We start from the raw sequence: 18,353 nt of genomic DNA on the forward strand, positions 1-18,353 counted from the left end.
CCTGAGCTGAAGGCAGTCGCTTAACCAACTGAGCCACCCAGGCGCCCAGTAGTTAGATATTTTTACCTGCAGTATCACTGCAAGTGTTGCAGGTACAAAAGCAGGTATGTTGATCAGCAACCTAAATTCCATTAGTGAGTGGCATTATTGGCAATGACATGATTTTCTGAAATGATGAACTCTTGCTAAGGTTTTCTTCAATTTATATGGTAGTCACATTCATTAAACATTCATGTGTTAAGGGGCGCCTGGGTGGCTCACTCGGTTAAGCGTCTGCCATCGGCTCAGGTCATGATCCCAGGGTCCTCGGTTCAAGCCCCACATCAGGCTCTCTGCTCAGTAGAGAGCCTGCTTCTCACTCCTCTGCTTGTGCGCTCTCTCTCTCTGTCAAATAAATAAATAAAATCTTTTTAAAAAAAAAGCATTCATGTGTTAAAACTCTAATTTGGGGGCACCTGGGTGGCTCAGTTGGTTAAGCGTCTGCCTTTGGCTCAGGTCGTGATCCCAGAGTTCCAGGATCGAGCCCCACATTAGCTCCTTGCTCGGCAGAGAACCTGCTTCTCCCTCTCACTCTCCTGCTCCCCCTGCTTGAGCTCTCTCTCTCTCTCTGACAAAGAAATAAATAAAATCTTTAAAAAAAAAAAAAAAACCTGCAATTTTTTGGTATTTATATATACTAAGGAGTTGGGTTCTAAGTTCATAAACTTTTCTATATACATAAATATGTGTAGGACCTTCTGAAGTTCTGTGCAACATAGACTAGTTCTGTGCTTGAAAGAACTGATTATCCCATGCATTGATAGGAATTTCAATCTCTGGCCCCTTGTCATAAAATGCCTATAGTGTACCTCACTCATCTTGTTGCCATGCTCATTCATTTGTATATTGACTATGGCTGTTTTTGTATGATGATGGCAAAGCAGTTAAGATAGAGAACATAGATGGTACTCTCATCACTTCACACTTTGCTCAGGATGTTGCAAATCACAATGTTGCAGTTAAAACTCAGTAGTGTTTCAAGTCCTCAGAGTATTGCTGTACTAGAACTTTTACAGTGTATACTTCTGTCAAAACAAGAAAAGAAAAATGGATTTCAAATGTCATACTTTTAAGGCACAGTAGACTGTATTATTTTATTATCAAAATAGATAGCAAAGCATTGTGTTTATTGTTCAGTGACGTTATGGTTGGGCTAAAAGAATGTACATCTTATATAGCATCACATTTCCATCTATCTGTGTCACTGTACTTTGAATACACCATGACTAACAGTGAAAATACTACCTCTTCTCTCTCCAAACCTGTTCTAAATCAGTGACTTCTTCATTTTATTTGCTAGTGGTACCACCATTCTATTGGATTCTGAATCTCAGAACCTTTTTTTTTTAAGATTTTATTTATTTATGAGAGAGAAAGAACACGTGCACATGAGCCAGGGGGAGGAGCAGAGGGAGAGTGGAAGGGAGAAGCAGACTCCCCGCCGAGCAGGGAGCCTGACATGGGGCTCCATCCCAGGACCCTGAGATCATGACCTGAGCCGAAAGCAGATGCTTCACCAACTGAGCCACCCAGGCACCCCTGAATCTCAGAACTTCTAATTTCTTTTTTCCTTTCTCTTTATTATTCTATATATAGTCAGTTAAAAGAAATTTCTTTAGGGAAGGACTTAACTGCATTCATCCCTCCCTGTTTCTATCTTCTATTTATGTTCTTACTTCCATTCTAATTTAAATTTTTAATAGACATGATGTTAGTACTTAGTGCCTCAGCTTCTTAGCTGATTTCCATGATTCTGTCTTTTCCCGCCTTCATAGAGCCTTCATTTATTTTTATCATATGCTTACCAACATCCTTTTTATTATAAATAAATTTCTGCCTTTTAAAGTCTTCACTAATTTCTTAAAGTTAAATACATGCCACTTTGTTCTTTATTTTATTGTCACCTATATGGTATTGGCTGAAGCAGTGATATTCAATATGGATATTTCCATAATGGATCCTCAGTTAAAAGAGGAAGGGGTAGAGGTAAAAGACAAAGTTTCTGCCTTTTTGGAACTATACGGTACTGAGGAAAACAGATAATAAATGTATAACACACTTTTTTAAAAAAGATTTATTTATTTGCGAGAGAGAGAGCGAGTGCATGTGCGCAGTAGTCGGGTGAGGAGCAGAGGAAGAGGGAGGGAGAGAATCTCAAGCAGACTCCCTGCTGAGCTCAGAGCCTGAACCTGGGGCTTGATCTCAAAACTCTGAGATCATTACCCGAGCAGAAATCAAGAGTCACATACTTAACCAACTGAGCCACCCAGCCACTCCTGTAACACACTTTTCATAGTGATCCATACTATGAAAAATAATAGAACAGGGTAAGGGAACAATGATATGGTATTTTAGGTAGGATGGTCTTCTCTGAGGAGCTGACATTTGAGTATGGAACTGAAGGAGTGAGGTAATATGAAGATCAAAGGGAAGAATATTCCAGAGTGATAAAGTATTAAGTGTGAAAGCCTTGGCGCTAGGAATAAGCTTGGGTGGGTCAAGCAATAAGGCCAGGATGGTTAGAGCAGACTGTGGAAGCGAAGAGTAAGAGAAGGTAAGGCAACAAGTTAGCCAGGGCTCAAATCACATAGGCCTTATAAATCACCACAGGGCATTTGGATTTAGTTGAGTGTTGGAAGGAAGCCATTAGAGAGTTCTGAGCAGGGAATGAAATTATCTAGTTAAAGTTTGTTCTGGCTCCTGGACAGCAAATAGCCTGTAAAAGAACAAGAGCAAGAATAGGGAGAATAGTTATAAGGGTATTGCAGTGGTCCAGGTTTAATTGCTTCTCTATAAATGTTACAGTCCTGAAAACCATCCTAGGTAAATTATATTACCCAATAATAGGCAGAAATCTTCGTGTCCTTTCCTGGGTAGAGGATAATCAATTATGATGTTGCTTGGTTACAAACTCCACTGTAGATCCAGGAATGGGCAAGGAGGGGGGAGTAAAGTGTTCACCTGAAAGACCTCATAGTAGACTAAAACTCCTTCTAACATTTGAACTCTGACTACATTATATACCTAGAATCATGGAAATAGACTAATAGGTAATATTTGTTTATCACTACCTACATGACAGCACTGTACTAGGCACTTTATATTTGATGTCACATATCAGGATAATTTATAAACCATAGTACAGAAACAGAAGAGAATTTTTTTTAAAGGTTATTATAAAATCTCTTGCTTGGAAGCTATATGGTCTGGAACATTGTCCAGCCATCCAACCCAGTACTGCTAGAGTGAAAACATCACTGACACTGTGACCATAACTTGTTCTGTCAGTGCTGGGGACTGAGTGCCAGAAACTCCACTGCTGCCTTGAAGAGCTGGACACGTCCTCTGCTGTGTATACTGAAAAATAGACTTTATGCCACCTACATTATCATGTCTCTCCCTTGCTGGTTTAATGGACTAAAGCAGCCATGGAACAAATCTTTCTCCCAGTTGGTGGCTAAAAGTAGGAGTGGAGATTACTGAAAGACATCTCTCTGAAACTTGTAAGATCACCAAGTGTGAGGAAACCACTATCTTCAAGCAGAGGAATCAGACTAAAGCTGCACCAAAGCCCAGACATAGCTTAAGAATTTGTTACTTGACAAAAGAAATAGCATGCCTCTTTCTGGAGGTGAATACTTTCCTACTTGAGTCTCTAAACCCCTTGAATACAAAATGTTCAGTATATGTTCAGCAATACACACACACAAAAGAAAGTGTAACCCACAATAAAAAGAAAAACAGTCAGTAAAAGCAGGCCCAGAGATGGTCTAGATCTATTTCTTCATCTGTGTTGGAGTTATCAGAAAGAGTCTTTAATAATAACTATGATAAAATGCTGAACTGTCTAGTAGTAAAGAAGTAAGCTATATATGTGAAGAGATGAAGGGATTTCAGTAGAAACATGAAAATTTTTTTTAATTAAAAAGATAAGGACAAAGATACAGTATTTATATTTATATTTCTAATATAAACACAAAAATTCTCAACTAAAAACTAACAAACCATAACCAGCAGCAGTGTGAAAAGATCATACAGCATCACCAAGTAGAATTTATCTGAAAAATGAAAAAGGTGGCCCAACATAGGAAAATCGATTGATGTAATACACCACATTTAATAGAAAAGATAAAAACTACACAATCGTTTCAGTTGACACAGAAAAAGCATTTGACAAAATTTAATAGCCTTTCATTTACACACACACACACACACACACACACAGAGGGAAAGGGGGAAAATGCCTTACCATGAAAGATTATTTATGAAAAGCCTACAGCTAACATCATTTTTTTTTTTTTTAAGATTTTATTTATTTATTTGAGAGAGAGAGAGAATGAGAGACAGAGAGCATGAGAGGGAGGAGGGTCAGAGGGAGAAGCAGACTCCCTGCCGAGCAGGGAGCCCGATGCGGGACTCGATCCCGGGACTCCAGGATCATGACCTGAGTCGAAGGCAGTCGCTTAACCAACTGAGCCACCCAGGCGCCCAGCTAACATCATTTTTAATTAATGGTAAAAGACTGAAAGCTTTCTCCTTAAGATTAGGAACAAGGATGCTCACTTTCACCACTGCTATTCAGCATTTGTGCTGGGACTTCTAGCCAGAACTATTAGACAATGAAAGAAATAGAAGGCATTTGAATTGGAAAGGAAGAGGTAAAACTGTCTCTATTCATAGACGACATGTTCCTGTATATAGAAAATCTCAAATCATCCATAGGAAGGCTACAGAGCTAATAAACAAATACAGCATTTCCAGGTGGAAGATCAATATACACTCAACATTTGTGTTTCTATGTACCAGTGATGAGCAACCTGAAGAGGAAATTTAAAAAGCGATTCCAGGGGCGCCTGGGTGGCTCAGTCGTTAGGCGTCTGCCTTCGGCTCAGGTCGTGATCCTGGGGTCCTGGGATCGAGCCCCGCATCGGGCTCCCTGCTCCGCGGGAAGCCTGCTTCTCCCTCTCCCGCTCCCCCTGCTTGTGTTCCCTCTCTCGCTGTGTCTCTCTCTGTCAAATAAATAAAATCTTTAAAAAAAAATAAAAAATAAGAAGCGATTCCATTTACAGTAGCATCTAAAGGAATTAAATTGAACCAAGGAGGTGTCAAAATTTGTTATGCCGAAAACTATAAAATATTGCTGAAAGAAATAGGTGGAAACATAAAATAAAAATAAATAAAATTTAAGTATATGTAAAATAAAAATAGATATCCATGTTTGTAGATAGGAAGACTTAACATTAGTAAGTCATCAGTACTCCTCAAAGCAATCTATAGATGCAGTGCTATACCTACCAAAATTCCAACAGCCTTTTTTGCTGAATGGAAAAACGTATTTTCAGATTCATATGCAATTACAAGAGGCCTCAAATAAGCAAAACAGTCCTGAAAAAGACTTGGAGGACTTACTCTTCCTGAGTTGTAACTTACTACAAAGCTACAGTATTTAAAACACTGTGGTACTGGCATAAAAGCACACTGATGAAATAGAATAGAAAGCCCAAAAATAAGCCCTTACATATATGGTCAATTCATTTTCTGTAGGGTGCCAAGACTATTCAGTGGGGGAAGGGACAATCTTTTCAACAAATGGTACTGGAGGAACGGGATATCTACATGCAAAATAATGTAGTTGGACCCTTACATCATATACAAAAATAAACTCAAGGAGCGCCTGGGTGGCTCAGTTGGTTGGGCGACTGCCTTCGGCTCAGGTCATGATCCTGGAGTCCCGGGATCGAGTTCCACATCGGGCTCCTTGCTCAGCGGGGAGTCTGCTTCTCCCTCTGCCCCTCCCCCTTCTCATGTGCTCTCTCTCATTCTCTCTCTCTCATATAAATAAATAAAATCTTCAAAAATAAACTCAAAATAGATCAAGGACCTAAGTGTGAGACCTAAAGCTATAAAACTCTTAGAAGAAAGCACTGGGGGACGTCTTCGACATTGGATTTGGAATTGGTTTCTCAAGTATGGCACCAAAAGTACAGGCAGCAAAAGACAAAACAGATAAATTGGACTCCATCAAAATCAGAAACTTTTGTGCATCAAAGGACACTACTAAGAAAGTGAAAAAACCTACAGAATGAGAATTATTTGCAAATCATATATCTGTAAGGGATTAAATCAGATTATATAAAGAACCCCCAACTCAGAAACCTCAAAACACATACACACCCAAATGTACCCCCAAAGAATGCTGAATTTTTGTTTTTTTTGTTTAAGCAGTCACTTGGTTGGAGTCAACCTGGAAAACCTGTCTCTGCTGGTTGGTGGCAGCTCATAATCTCATTTCATTTATGTTAGCTTTACACTCCTCGGGATCTGACCTGTTCATGGGTGGTTCCCACGTCAATCAAAAGATTGGGCAAAGTTTGTATGTATAATTTGGAGCTCCCCTTCTCTGGCTGTCTTCTTTCTGGGATTTCCCTCTTACTCTCCAGAAGCTGTGGTTGTTCTGTACTCTGTCCTTAGTTCTTCAGGCCCTCAGACTGTAGATTTTCTTTTTTAAAGATTTTATTTTATTTGAGAGAGAAGGAGAACATGAGCAGGGGGTAGGGGAGGTGAGCAGAGAGAGAGGCAGATTCCCCACTGAGCAAGGAGCTCAACGCTCGGCTCTATCCCAGGACCCTGAGATCTTGACCTGAGCTGAAGACAGATGCTTAACCGACTGAGCCACCCAGGCACCCCAGACTGTAGATTTTTTATAGGAGTTTCCACCACTTTGTAAGGCATGGACTGTGGCCTTCTCTCCGGTTAAAAGTCTTAAAAACAGGAAACACACTTTTTGTGACTCTCTTCTTACATGTGTCAGTTTGCTTCCAGAATATGCTTACTTTGGTTACCCTCCATGCTTTCAAATCATTCTTTATGTTTGTTCAAGTTTTAATTGTTATCTGCATGATGATGGGTCAGATTGGTGCTACTCAGCCATCAGATTGGATAGGGGAGTCTCCTTAAGTCCTAAATGTATACTTCTTTAGGCTCTGTTTCGTTTCTTTTTCTTTCAAGATTTTATTTATTTATTTGAGAGAGAGAGAAAACACGAGAAGGGGGAGGGTCAGAGGGAAAAGCAGATTCCCCGCTGAGCAGGGAGCCCGATGTGGGACTCCATCCTGGGACTCCAGGATCATGACCTGAGCCGAAGGCAGTCGCTTAACCAACTGAGCCACCCAAGCACCCCTAGGCTCTGTTTCTTTTATTTTCCTCCTTTTTTATGGTCGCCGTTTTTACCTCCAGCCCTTCCTGGTCCTCCCCCTGGGTAGTCATCCTAACCTCAACAATAGTGAAGGATACCAGAGAAAGCCCAACCTGCTAAGTCAGTTGAAACTTTAAGTTGGTAACATATGTAATAGGCTTTTTGAGATTCTTTCTACTAAAACAAACTGTCTCTTATTTTAACAGCCTATTAGAGGAGCTTCCTATACACCAAAGTCTTTTAAGTCTGGTCTGGATGATTAATGTTGCCTGGTGTAAAGAATCAGCATTCCTTTTGGTTCTTCACAGCATTCTATAAGAAGGCTTTTGCAGAATATTTATTGTTCTAGATATTTATACCGAAAAAAAAAACCCTCATCCCTTTGTAACATATTCCAGCCTTTTATAACTCATAAACTTCTGAAATTTGGAAGATTAGTTCACTTATTACTTTTTCTTATTATCTTTTTGAAATAACATTTTGTGTATCAATAATATGTTACAAATATAACAGACTTACTATTGTAAGCTTATTGTAAATACATGGATAATGAACTGTATTTTTCCATTTGTTCTTCCTAATTAGCTCCTGGGCTATAGTGAAAAGCCGATAAATCTACAGATGTTTATTGGAACGGCAGATGATCGATATTTACGACCTCATGCATTTTACCAGGTGCATCGAATCACTGGGAAGACTGTTGCTACTGCAAGTCAAGAGATAATAATTGCCAGCACAAAGGTTCTGGAAATTCCCCTTCTTCCTGAAAACAATATGTCAGCCAGGTATCTTGAAACATACCTCAAAATGGACAGGTTTTCTTTTTTTTCCTAAAACAACTTTCAGAAAAAATGTATTTCTTTTTATAGTACAGAAATGAAGTATTCATTGTTCTAAATTAACTGAATAACATTATGTAAATAATCATAGTATATTTGCTAGGGTTGGTAGTGAATTTCCAGAAAAGAAATTCAATTCACCAAAAGTTTATGAACCATGTAGTACCAGCCAAGCATTATGTTAAATGATAGAGAAAAAAATATATGGACTTTTTTCAAGTTGCTCACAGTCTAATAGGATAGACAATAATAATTGCAGTGCAGTTATTATAATTATTAAATTTCCTTAAGGAAAACTTTGACTCTATCTCCAGGTATCCTGTTTGACTCATTTCCAAACAAAATGAGGTAGCTAGCTTCTGAATGAGAATGCTTTAGAGTTTTGTTCAAGTTAGGATTATATTGCAATTTATTATATGTTAGATTGTATGTTAGAAAATGCAGTGGCCTAAACATTAGACATTTAGTTTGTTATTCCATAAGAGAAATACACAGATAGGCATTTTAGGACTAGCACAGTGGCTCCATAAGTCATTGGTGGTCCAAACTCTGTTTTTTCTTCTCTGCTATTTTAACATGTGACTTCTGTTCCCAAGATACAAAATGGCTGCTGGAGCTCTAGCCATCACAGCTGTAGTCCCAGAAGGAATAAGGAGGAAGGGTAAATGAAAACTTCCATCTTAGTTAGCCTCTTTTTTATGTTATGTTGTGTTGTGTTATGTTATTTATATATATTTTTAAGTAAGCTCTTTGCCCTATGTGGGGCTTGAAGTCACAACCCTGAGATAAGAGTTACATGCTCTACCATCTGAGCCAGCCAGGCGCCCCCTGAATTAGCCTCTTTAAAGAGCTTGTTACAGGGGCACCTGGGTGCCTCAGATGGTTAAGTGTCTGCCTTCTGCTCAGATCATGATCCCAGGGTTCTGGGATCGAGCCCTGCGTTGGGCTCCCTGTGTCGGGCTCCCTGCTTGGCGGGGGCCGTGCTTCTCCCTCGCCTTCTACTGCTCCACCTGCTTGTGTATTCACGTGCTCCCTCTCTCTCTCTCAAATAAATAAATAAATCCTTTAAAAAAAAGAAAAAGAGTTTGTTACAGAAACCTACCCAACACATCTCATTGTTCATCCTTGTATATAAGGAACATCTGGGATTTTTTTGTTTTGTTTTTACCTGAGTACATTGCTACCCCTAATGATATAGGGACCTATTACTAAGAAAAAAGGGGGAAAAGGAAATTTAGTAGGCAACTTTTAATTTGTCACAACTAGGTATTTGAAACTTACAGTGAGGTTTGTTACATAGATTGTTTCAAACTACAGTATAGACCTTTCTTAAAATGGCAGTAACATCCGTCCCAGGCTATTACAAGAACAGATTATAAAATAAGATTTTGGTCTCTAGCTTTCTTCCTTTAAATTTATACTTAAATAACTTTTTGGGTAAGCTGAATATACCCCTTAAGGAAAACCAATTTGTGATATAATTCTATTATTATAAAAGAAGAACTGCCAAGTGCCTGGGTAGCTCAGTCTAAGCATCTGCCTTCAGCGCAGGTCATGATCCCAGGGTCCTGGGATCGAGTCCCACATCGGGCTCCCTGCTCCATGGGGAGCCTGCTTCTCCCTCCGCCTCTGCCTCCCTCTCTCTCTCTCTTCTCTCATGAATAAATAAAGAAAATCTTAAAAAAAAAAAATTGTCTTAAGAAATAACTTAACTTGGGGCACCTGGGTGGCTCAGTTGGTGAAGCATCTCACTCTTGATTTTTGGCGCATTGCGCTCAGTAAGGAGTCTGCTTGTCCCTCTCCCTCTCCCTCTCCCTTTGCCCCTCCCTGTGCGCTCCCTCTCTCTCTCTCAAATAAATAAAATCTTCATTTAAAAAAAAAGGAAGAAGAAAAGAAAGAACTTATCTTGTTACTTATTTTTTTTCTTGTTACCTACCTATTACTAGAAAAGACAAGTTAATAAAAATTGAAATAAAACCTTATTTTTACCTATTTTGTTTACATGGACGGTACTCAATAACCCAACCCAGTTCTCTGCCTCCAGGCATCCTTTTGACCCATTTTCAAATAAGGTGAGGTGGCCAGCCACTGAATGAGAATGTGTGCATGTAGGCTTCTTCCCTTTTACTTTAGGCATCAAAAGCATATTTGATTCATTTGGCATCAAAAGCATATGCATATACAGTACAATAGCTGCAGAGGTGAATTTAAAACTCAGTTGAACCATCTTTTTCTAAGAACTCATAAAATTGATCCCTAGAAGATAGTTTGCAGGCCATGTTTCCATTCATTCTTTGGGATATTCAAAACACTAGACTTGAATCAAGTTCAATAGAAAGTCACCATAAGTTTCTTACACTTCTTAACTTTGTCTGAAGGATAGGATAAGAAATATCCTGGGTGGCTCAGTCATTAAGCCTCTGCCTTCGGCTCAGGTCATGATCCCAGGGTCCTGGGATTGAGCCCCGCATTGGGATCCTTGCTCAGCTAGGAAGCCTGCTTCTCCCTCTCCCTCTCCCGTTCCCCCTGCTTGTGTTCCCTCTCTCGCTGTCTCTCTCTCTGTCAAATAAATAAATAAAATCTTAAAAAAAAAAAAATCCATAGGAATAACTTCATAATCTGAAAAAACACCATTAGATATATTAGCTCTTAGGTTGGTCATTATTACACATACACATACACACAGAATCTTTTCAAGTTAAAGGGGAAAAGCTGATTATTTCCTGATGGCATGGTAGATTTTGGTGTACCAGACAAGGAGAGACATATAAAAACTTTTATCACATTTATTTTTTGCCTTGGCTTCTGGAAGTTCACGGTCAAGTTCAGTTATAGTAATTATAATAATTTGTATAACCCTAGATTTGGAATATATTATTTCCTGTTCCTTCTATTTAAAGTTTTTTTCTATTTTTCCTTGACCTAATTTGTATTTATGTTATAAAATGCCTCATCCTTTCTAAATGTATAAATCAATAAAAAAGAGTACACAAGTTTCTAAAATTTTCAAGAAATTGGGAAAGCTTCACATATCAAATAATGTGAGAAAATCAGCTAAACATAGCTACCTTATCCTTTTCCCATCTACTAGTATATGGAACAGGCTGTAGTCATGACTCATATCCCTTCCCCAAGAGGGTATGGCATATACTGCCTGCCTGGATCAGATCAGAAAGGACAAAGCTGCAGAAATACCATTGTTACTAGTTACATGCAGATAGTGCTCTCATCCCACCCTGCCAGATACACACCTGAAGTTTCTCTGGCCATTCTGTCCACCCTGGCCTGTTAGACTGGGGACAGGAATTCTGTAAGAAAGCTTGTGGCAACATTGTGTGTGTCCCAAAAAGGGTTGAATAAGAAGCAACTAGAAGGGGCGCCTGGGTGTCTCAGTTGGTTAAGCATCTGCCTTCCAAATGGGTCGTGGTCCCAAGGTCCTGGGATCGCCTCCCTCTCCCTGCCGCTCTCCCTGCTTGTACACTCTCTCTGTCAAATATGTAAATAAAATCTTAAAAAAAAAAACTTAAAAAAAATAAAATATATTCATACTTGTAAATCGAATTAATAGTTATTTTTATTCCTTTATGTGTGGTTTTTTTTGTTGGTCTGGTCTTTTCTTGCATTTTGTAGCCAGAGATATTTTGCGGGGTTTTTTTTTTTTTTTTTTTAGTTTTTTTTTTTTTGACAGACCAAGAGCAAGCACAAGCAGGGGGAGCAGTAGAGGGAGAAGCAGGCTCCGCACTGAGCAGAGAGCCCAACGCGGGGCTCCATCCCAGGACTCTGGGATCGTGACCTGAGCCGAAGGCAGATGCTTAACCAACTGAGCCACCCAGGCGCCCCATGTAGCCAAAGTTTTGAGATTGTCATTTCTGATACTCATTCCAAATCTTCTCTTAGAAACTTAACTCTCTGCTAAAATACCTTCCTTCGGGTCACCTAAGTGTCTCAGGTCAGTAGAGCATGTGACTCTTGATTTCAGGGTTGTGAGTTTGAGCCCTGTGACGGGGGTAGAGTTTAAAAATATAAAATAAAATAATACATACATATATTTATATAAAATACCTTCCCTCAAAACTCAATAAAATGGATAATCTGGTATTTCTTTCCCCTTAAAGACTCCTATTGACATACTAAGATGGATAATCACTACCTGATACAATTTGATCAATACTGGTTGAGCTAAAGTGCAGGTGTTCAGTATTAGTTAAATATAATTTGTTATCCATAAATGGCAACTATTTATTTTCAAAAGTATTTCCTTTTTTGGAAATTTCTTCTGTGTCTTTCTGAACATGAAAGTATTCATCCTTTTGGGATTCTTTTTTGTGCTTTACTGGTTCTTATCTTGATAACCTAGTTCTTTAACACATATTGTCCTCACAACTGCTGCAGCCTCTGGGCAGTGAGCACTGGAGTTGGGACTGTTGGGGTAGATAAAGCAAAAGGACAGATGACAAGGAATACCACAAGAGAGAGTAAACTTTAACTAGAATGTTGATTATTAAATCCGTTTGCTTTCTTTCCATATGTGAATACAAACATGTTTTAGGTACTGTTGTTTCCTACCGATTGTGTGTCAAGCAGCCATACAAGTAACAAATTTTGAAGATAATGAAATGTTAGAACTTAAATGCGAAAACTTTAATTTTATATGTGCATACTTTAGAAATGAAAGAATCTTAGTCTGATGGATTGTTTTTACTAATTAACATACCACTAGAAAAGTCTAAAAATGCTATTAATGACTGATTTGTAGTCCTACAAGTTAATCTTTTCTGGCCTGGTTATATAGAATTAAACAGTCTTTTTACTTTGTATTTCACCTGTCTAGTTCTGGAAAACAAACCACTCTAAAATTTAGTGGCTCAAAGTAATAACTGTTCATTATTTTCATGATTCTTAGGGTTGGCTGGACTCAGCTGGTCCATTCATGTGGTGTCACCTGGGATCACTCATGCACCTGAATTCAGCTGGGAGCTCAGCTGTGTTTCGAACATCCAAGAGGCTGGGATGGCTGGAGTAGTTGAGGATTGTCTTGGCCTTTCTCTCCAGCTTGCCAGTTGGACTTTATGGTGGCTCAGGGCTCTAAGAGAGCAAAAGTGGAAGTTATGAGGCTTAAGTGCTGGGCTCATAACTTACACTGTATCAATTGATTACATTCTGTTTGTCAAAGCAAATCGTAAGGCCAGCTTTCAAGGAGAGGTACCTAGGTACTCCACCTCTTGATGGGAGAAGTGGTATGCAGATACAAGAATGGGGAGGAATTAACAGCCATCTTTTTAGACAGTCTACCATGCCTACCATTATACATTGTCATTGAAAACATTTTTAATCTCAAAATTGAAATAGGAGAAAATAGCAGTCATACATCTTTTTTTTTTTTTTTTTTTAAGTGGGCTCTACGCCCAGTGTGGGGCTTGAACTCACCATTCTGAGTTCAAGACCTGAGCTGAGATCAAGAGTCAGATGCTTAACCAGCTGAGCCACTCAGGCACTCCATACATCTTTCTTTTTTGACCTGATTTTAGGTAGTGATAGTTCTTTCCTGCCAAGTTGAGCTAAGTTGTTGAGGACCACTAAGTATCAGTAAGCAAATAAATTTTGTTTATTTTTCTCCCTAGTATTGACTGTGCAGGTATTTTGAAACTCCGCAATTCAGATATAGAACTTCGAAAAGGAGAAACTGATATTGGCAGAAAGAATACTAGAGTACGACTTGTGTTCCGTGTGCACATCCCACAGCCCAATGGAAAAGTCCTTTCTCTGCAGACAGCTTCCATACCTGTTGAGTGCTGTAAGTGAGCTTGTGGTGATGTTTTCAGATTTTGTTTATAATAAGCCATTTTCTAGTTTGCTTATAATGTAATACTTGGATCAAAAGTATAAACTGAGGCACAGAGATTGGATAGCTAATGCAATTTTCTTGTATGGAAATAAGCTACGTATTTAGGTGGGAGGAGTACTGATCTTGGAGTTAGAAAATGGTTTCTCACGATAACTTGACCATACATAGCTGTGGGACTGTAAACAAATTATCTTGACCACAGTTTTCTTACCTATAAATAAGGAATGTGGGCTTGATGACATCAGAGAACCAACTGAAGCTGTGGTTCTGATACTAAGTATCCCTTGGTCACCTTTGTGTAATTAAAATGTGAGCCTTCTTGTTGGAAGATGCCTATCTCTGCAAGCTGATGCCTCAGCTAAAGACTTTCAGGAGTTTATTTTTTGGTTTGTTTGTTTTACCATTAATCTATTTACATCAGATTGAGAAAGTGAATGCTCCCCCCCCCCCCCCCCCCCCCCCCCGATTTACAAAGGCAAGAAATGAGAACAGGCCCTACAACCTGGTACCTACTCAAGCCCTGGAGAACTGTGAACCTCTGGCAGTTAGCTGGCAGGACTGAAATTTTGAGACTGCTATTTAGATGTTTAGGACATAGACTTAGAAGTGTTCTAAGTCTATGTCTTAATTTTGTGTAGGAGGAAACTGAGGCGCAAGTATCTGAAGTACTCATTCAGGCTTATTTGCTTGTTGGTGAGAGCTGTGCCTAGAACGCAGGCTTTCTTAGTGCTCTTTCAGTTGTACCATTTTATTTCTGTGAAACCCATGCATTCCTAATTTGGGATCAAACCTGTATTAACTTGCTGTGCTCCTTTTTGCTGTTTGTTGAATTGGACTATTATTACTTTATTATTTCCCAGTTGACTTTGGGAATCACTGAGCAAATTGATGGTAATAGAATTCACTGTAGAAGTAGTTTTGTATTGAATTTTAACAGACAATACAGGTACATGCTACAAAATTCAAAAAGAATATAGAGTGAAAAACAAATTTCCAGGTCAACTATTTCCCCTTCTTAGAAGCAGCTGTCATTGCCATTGTTTTTATTATCATGCCGGACTGTTCTGTGCCAATATAAGCATATATGTCTCTACTTTTTAGCAGAGATAATTTTTTTAAAAGATTTTACTTATTTATTTGAGAGAGAGAGATAGTGACAGAGATCGCGAGAGAGAGCACAAGCAGAGAGGAGTGGGAGTAGCAGGCTTCCCGCAGAACAGGGAGCCTCGCGCAGGGCTTGATCCCAGGACAATGACATGAGCCGAAGGCAGATGCTCAACCAACGGAGCCACCCAAGCGCCCCTAGCAAAGTTAATTTAAGTAATTTAAGTTCATAGAGTAATTTGAGTTTTTGAGATGAGGTTATTCTAAAATCATTTTCTATTTTTCCTTTTAGTTTATTAAATTAATATGTGATTATTGTTGAGAATATAGAAATGCAGAACGGTGCAAAGAGTAGTATGAAAATCTTTTGTAATACCACTACCCTGAGGTAGTCACTATTAACCTTTTTTTGGATTTTTTTTTTTTTGTCTTTACATTTATATATAATATGTTTTAGTTGAGCTTACCTGCTTGTTATGACTTTGCCATTTGTTGAACACATTTTTGCTGTTACTTTGAATGTACCCATGGTGGCTAGTTTCTACCATAAATATCTAAAACTTGAAACAGTCTACCTCTTAGGCCAGCCAGTGCTTATTTTCATTCCCCTTCTCTCAGCCATTTGGAACATAAGTATTTTCTGAGATCTAGGTTAGTGCTCAATACTTTCCAAGTGGTAGTTGATCCTAAATCCCAGACCCATCTCCTATGAAAAAGGGTCTGTTTTAACATTCTCTTTGAGGCAGTGATTCCAATTCCCATACATTTTGTGGCTTGATATTAAATACTTGGGAGAGTCAAGAGCCGTAGTGAACTGGGAATGTGTGCTTCCTAAAGGCGTTCAAGTTTAAATTTCTTTAAAATGTTGTTCTAGCCAACAAAACACAGCTGACCCTCAAAGCCACCAATTTTCCACCCACGAAGTAGAACTAAAAGTAGACCAGTTTTCCAGCTGTGAAGAAGAGCACATAATCCATACTTTTTTTGTTTGTTTTAATCCAGAGAGAAACCTAATTAGGCATTTGGCAAGAAGAAACCCTTAGAGAATGTTAGCAGTCAAAAGAAGTATAATCTGTAGCTTAAAGCTTAGGTAGTTAAAAAACAAAGAAAGAAAAGAAAACTCAAGAGATAGGATCTCACAAAATATAACAACTTGAAATCAGGCAATATCAGAGAAAGGTGACCAAGGTCATTTTATAAAAGTTGATAATTTAAAGACTGACCTTAAGGCACTAAGAAAAATTATGTTCACATACCCTGGGAAGGAAGAGTGCAGTGCACTGTAGAAACATTTACTTGCCTTTTTAAAAATTCAGTTTGTACTTCATGTATGCTTCAGTTATTTAGAAAATTGCACAGAATGGAATCCTGTTGTCTCAGTGATGATCTAGATACTTTTTTTTTTTAAGGTTTATTTATTTATTTAACAGAGAGACAGCGAGAGAGGCAACACAAGCAGGGGGAGAGGGAGAAGCAGGCTTCCCGCCGAGCAGGGCACCTGATGCGGGGCTCAATCCCAGGACCCTGGGATCATGACCTGAGCCAAAGGCAGATGCTTAACGACTGAGCCAGGCGCCCCTAGATACTTTCTTGGGGAAAGAGCTAATTCATGTTTGTCCTTTAGAAACTTGTCTTCTTTTAATTGTATGCAATATAATTACCTATGTTTGGATTAATTTGCTTTTTATACTTACATTAGATTTATCAATTTTAACAGTTGTAAGGAAGAAATGTATTGAAGACACAAGCTAAAAGGAGAAAAGTGGATGAAATTAATGTTTTGGAGTCAATATGAAGTTGCAGGCATTGATTAATTTTTCTCTATTGGTTTCTTTACAGTTATTAGAAAATTATTTAGAAATCACACAAATCTAATCTATTTTGTTTTCTAAATAATAGTGGATATTGTTACCACTGTCTCAAACTTTAAAAGCCCAGAGTTTGCTTCTCTTTATTTTTATTGTATAGCTTTAATTTATCATTTATGTGTGGAATATTTTAAACTAATACTTTGTTTCTTCTCAACTCTTAAAAAAAAAAAAACAGCTCAGCGGTCTGCTCAAGAACTTCCTCATATTGAGAAGTACAGTATCAACAGTTGTTCTGTAAATGGAGGTCATGAAATGGTTGTGACTGGATCTAATTTTCTTCCGGAATCCAAAATCATTTTTCTTGAAAAAGGACAAGGTAAATAAGATTCGAGTTTATTGACTGACCTCAAAATAAGGGGTAGACAGGGTAAAATTAATTATTCAGATGTTTCACTAACATTAATCACAAAATAGTTTTCCTAAAGCTACAGACATCATTTACACAGGTTTTTTTTTTTGTAAGCCATACATTTCTTAAATTTTCATATAAATGTTGAATTCTCATTAAGGATGTCTCAAAAATAGAAGAACCCCCAGTATTTCTACTCCTATGTATACCTATACTGAAGAGAATTGACAATATGTTGCACAGAAACTTAGATACACATACTTATCACCACATTATTCATCATAGCCAAAAAATGGGAACAACCCAAATGATCATCAACTGTTACATGGATAAGCAAACTGGGGTCTATCCATACAATGGGATGTTAATCAGCCATAAAAAAGAATAAAGTACTGATTCATAACACAACATGAATGAGCCTTAAAAATGTGCTAGGTGAAAGGAGTCCGTGCACAATGTCCCAAATCAGCAATCCATAAACACAGAAAGTAGATTAGTGGTTGCCCCTATTGGAGGGAGGGGAGTGACTATTAATGCGCACGGGGTTTCTCGAATTAGATAGTGCTGGTGGTTGTACAGCTCTGTGAACATACTAAAAATCTCTCAATTTTATACTTTAAATGGGTGAGTTTTATGTATAAATATGTAAATTATATCTTCATTTTTCAGAAATGTGGAAGAATCCTAGGACTATCAGGATGTTTGATTTGCCCTTCTTGAGCCTATTTAAAACATTTTTCCATTAAGCTCCTGGAGGACAGGGACCACCTCTACAAAAAGTAAAAAACCAGTACCTCCCTCATCTCATAAGTGTCTCAGGACCCTGCGGGGTGGTAGAGGTACATGGAAAAACAGAACATTTTCCATCAGTTATTCCTTCTCATTTTTTATTTTTTATTTTTTTATTTTTTAAAGATTTATTTATTTATTTATTTGACAGAGAGAGAGAGAGAGAGAGAGCGAGAGCAGGAACACAGCAGGGGGAGTGGGAGAGCGAGAAGCAGGCTTCCTGCCGAGCAGGGAGCCCGATGTGGGACTCGATCCCAGGACCCTGGGATCATGACCTGAGCCGAAGGCAGACGCTTAACGACTGAGCCACCCAGGCGCCCCT

General features: G+C 38.6%; 1 protein-coding gene across 3 annotated transcripts in view; it reads left to right on the forward strand.

The window, feature by feature from the left end:
- NFATC3 (nuclear factor of activated T cells 3) overlaps positions 1–18,353 on the forward strand; it is a 120,363-nt gene that overhangs the window by 54,706 nt on the left and 47,304 nt on the right. For all 3 annotated transcript variants that reach the window (XM_021705741.1, XM_021705742.1, XR_006541445.1), the window contains exons 4-6: positions 7,820–8,019; positions 13,695–13,867; positions 17,069–17,209. In XM_021705741.1, the coding sequence (XP_021561416.1) occupies positions 7,820–8,019; positions 13,695–13,867; positions 17,069–17,209 (514 nt within the window). The remainder of the gene's footprint in view (positions 1–7,819; positions 8,020–13,694; positions 13,868–17,068; positions 17,210–18,353) is intronic.

The sequence above is a fragment of the Neomonachus schauinslandi genome, chromosome 16, assembly GCF_002201575.2.
Source record: "Neomonachus schauinslandi chromosome 16, ASM220157v2, whole genome shotgun sequence".
In the NCBI taxonomy this organism is placed as follows: Eukaryota; Metazoa; Chordata; class Mammalia; order Carnivora; family Phocidae; genus Neomonachus; species Neomonachus schauinslandi.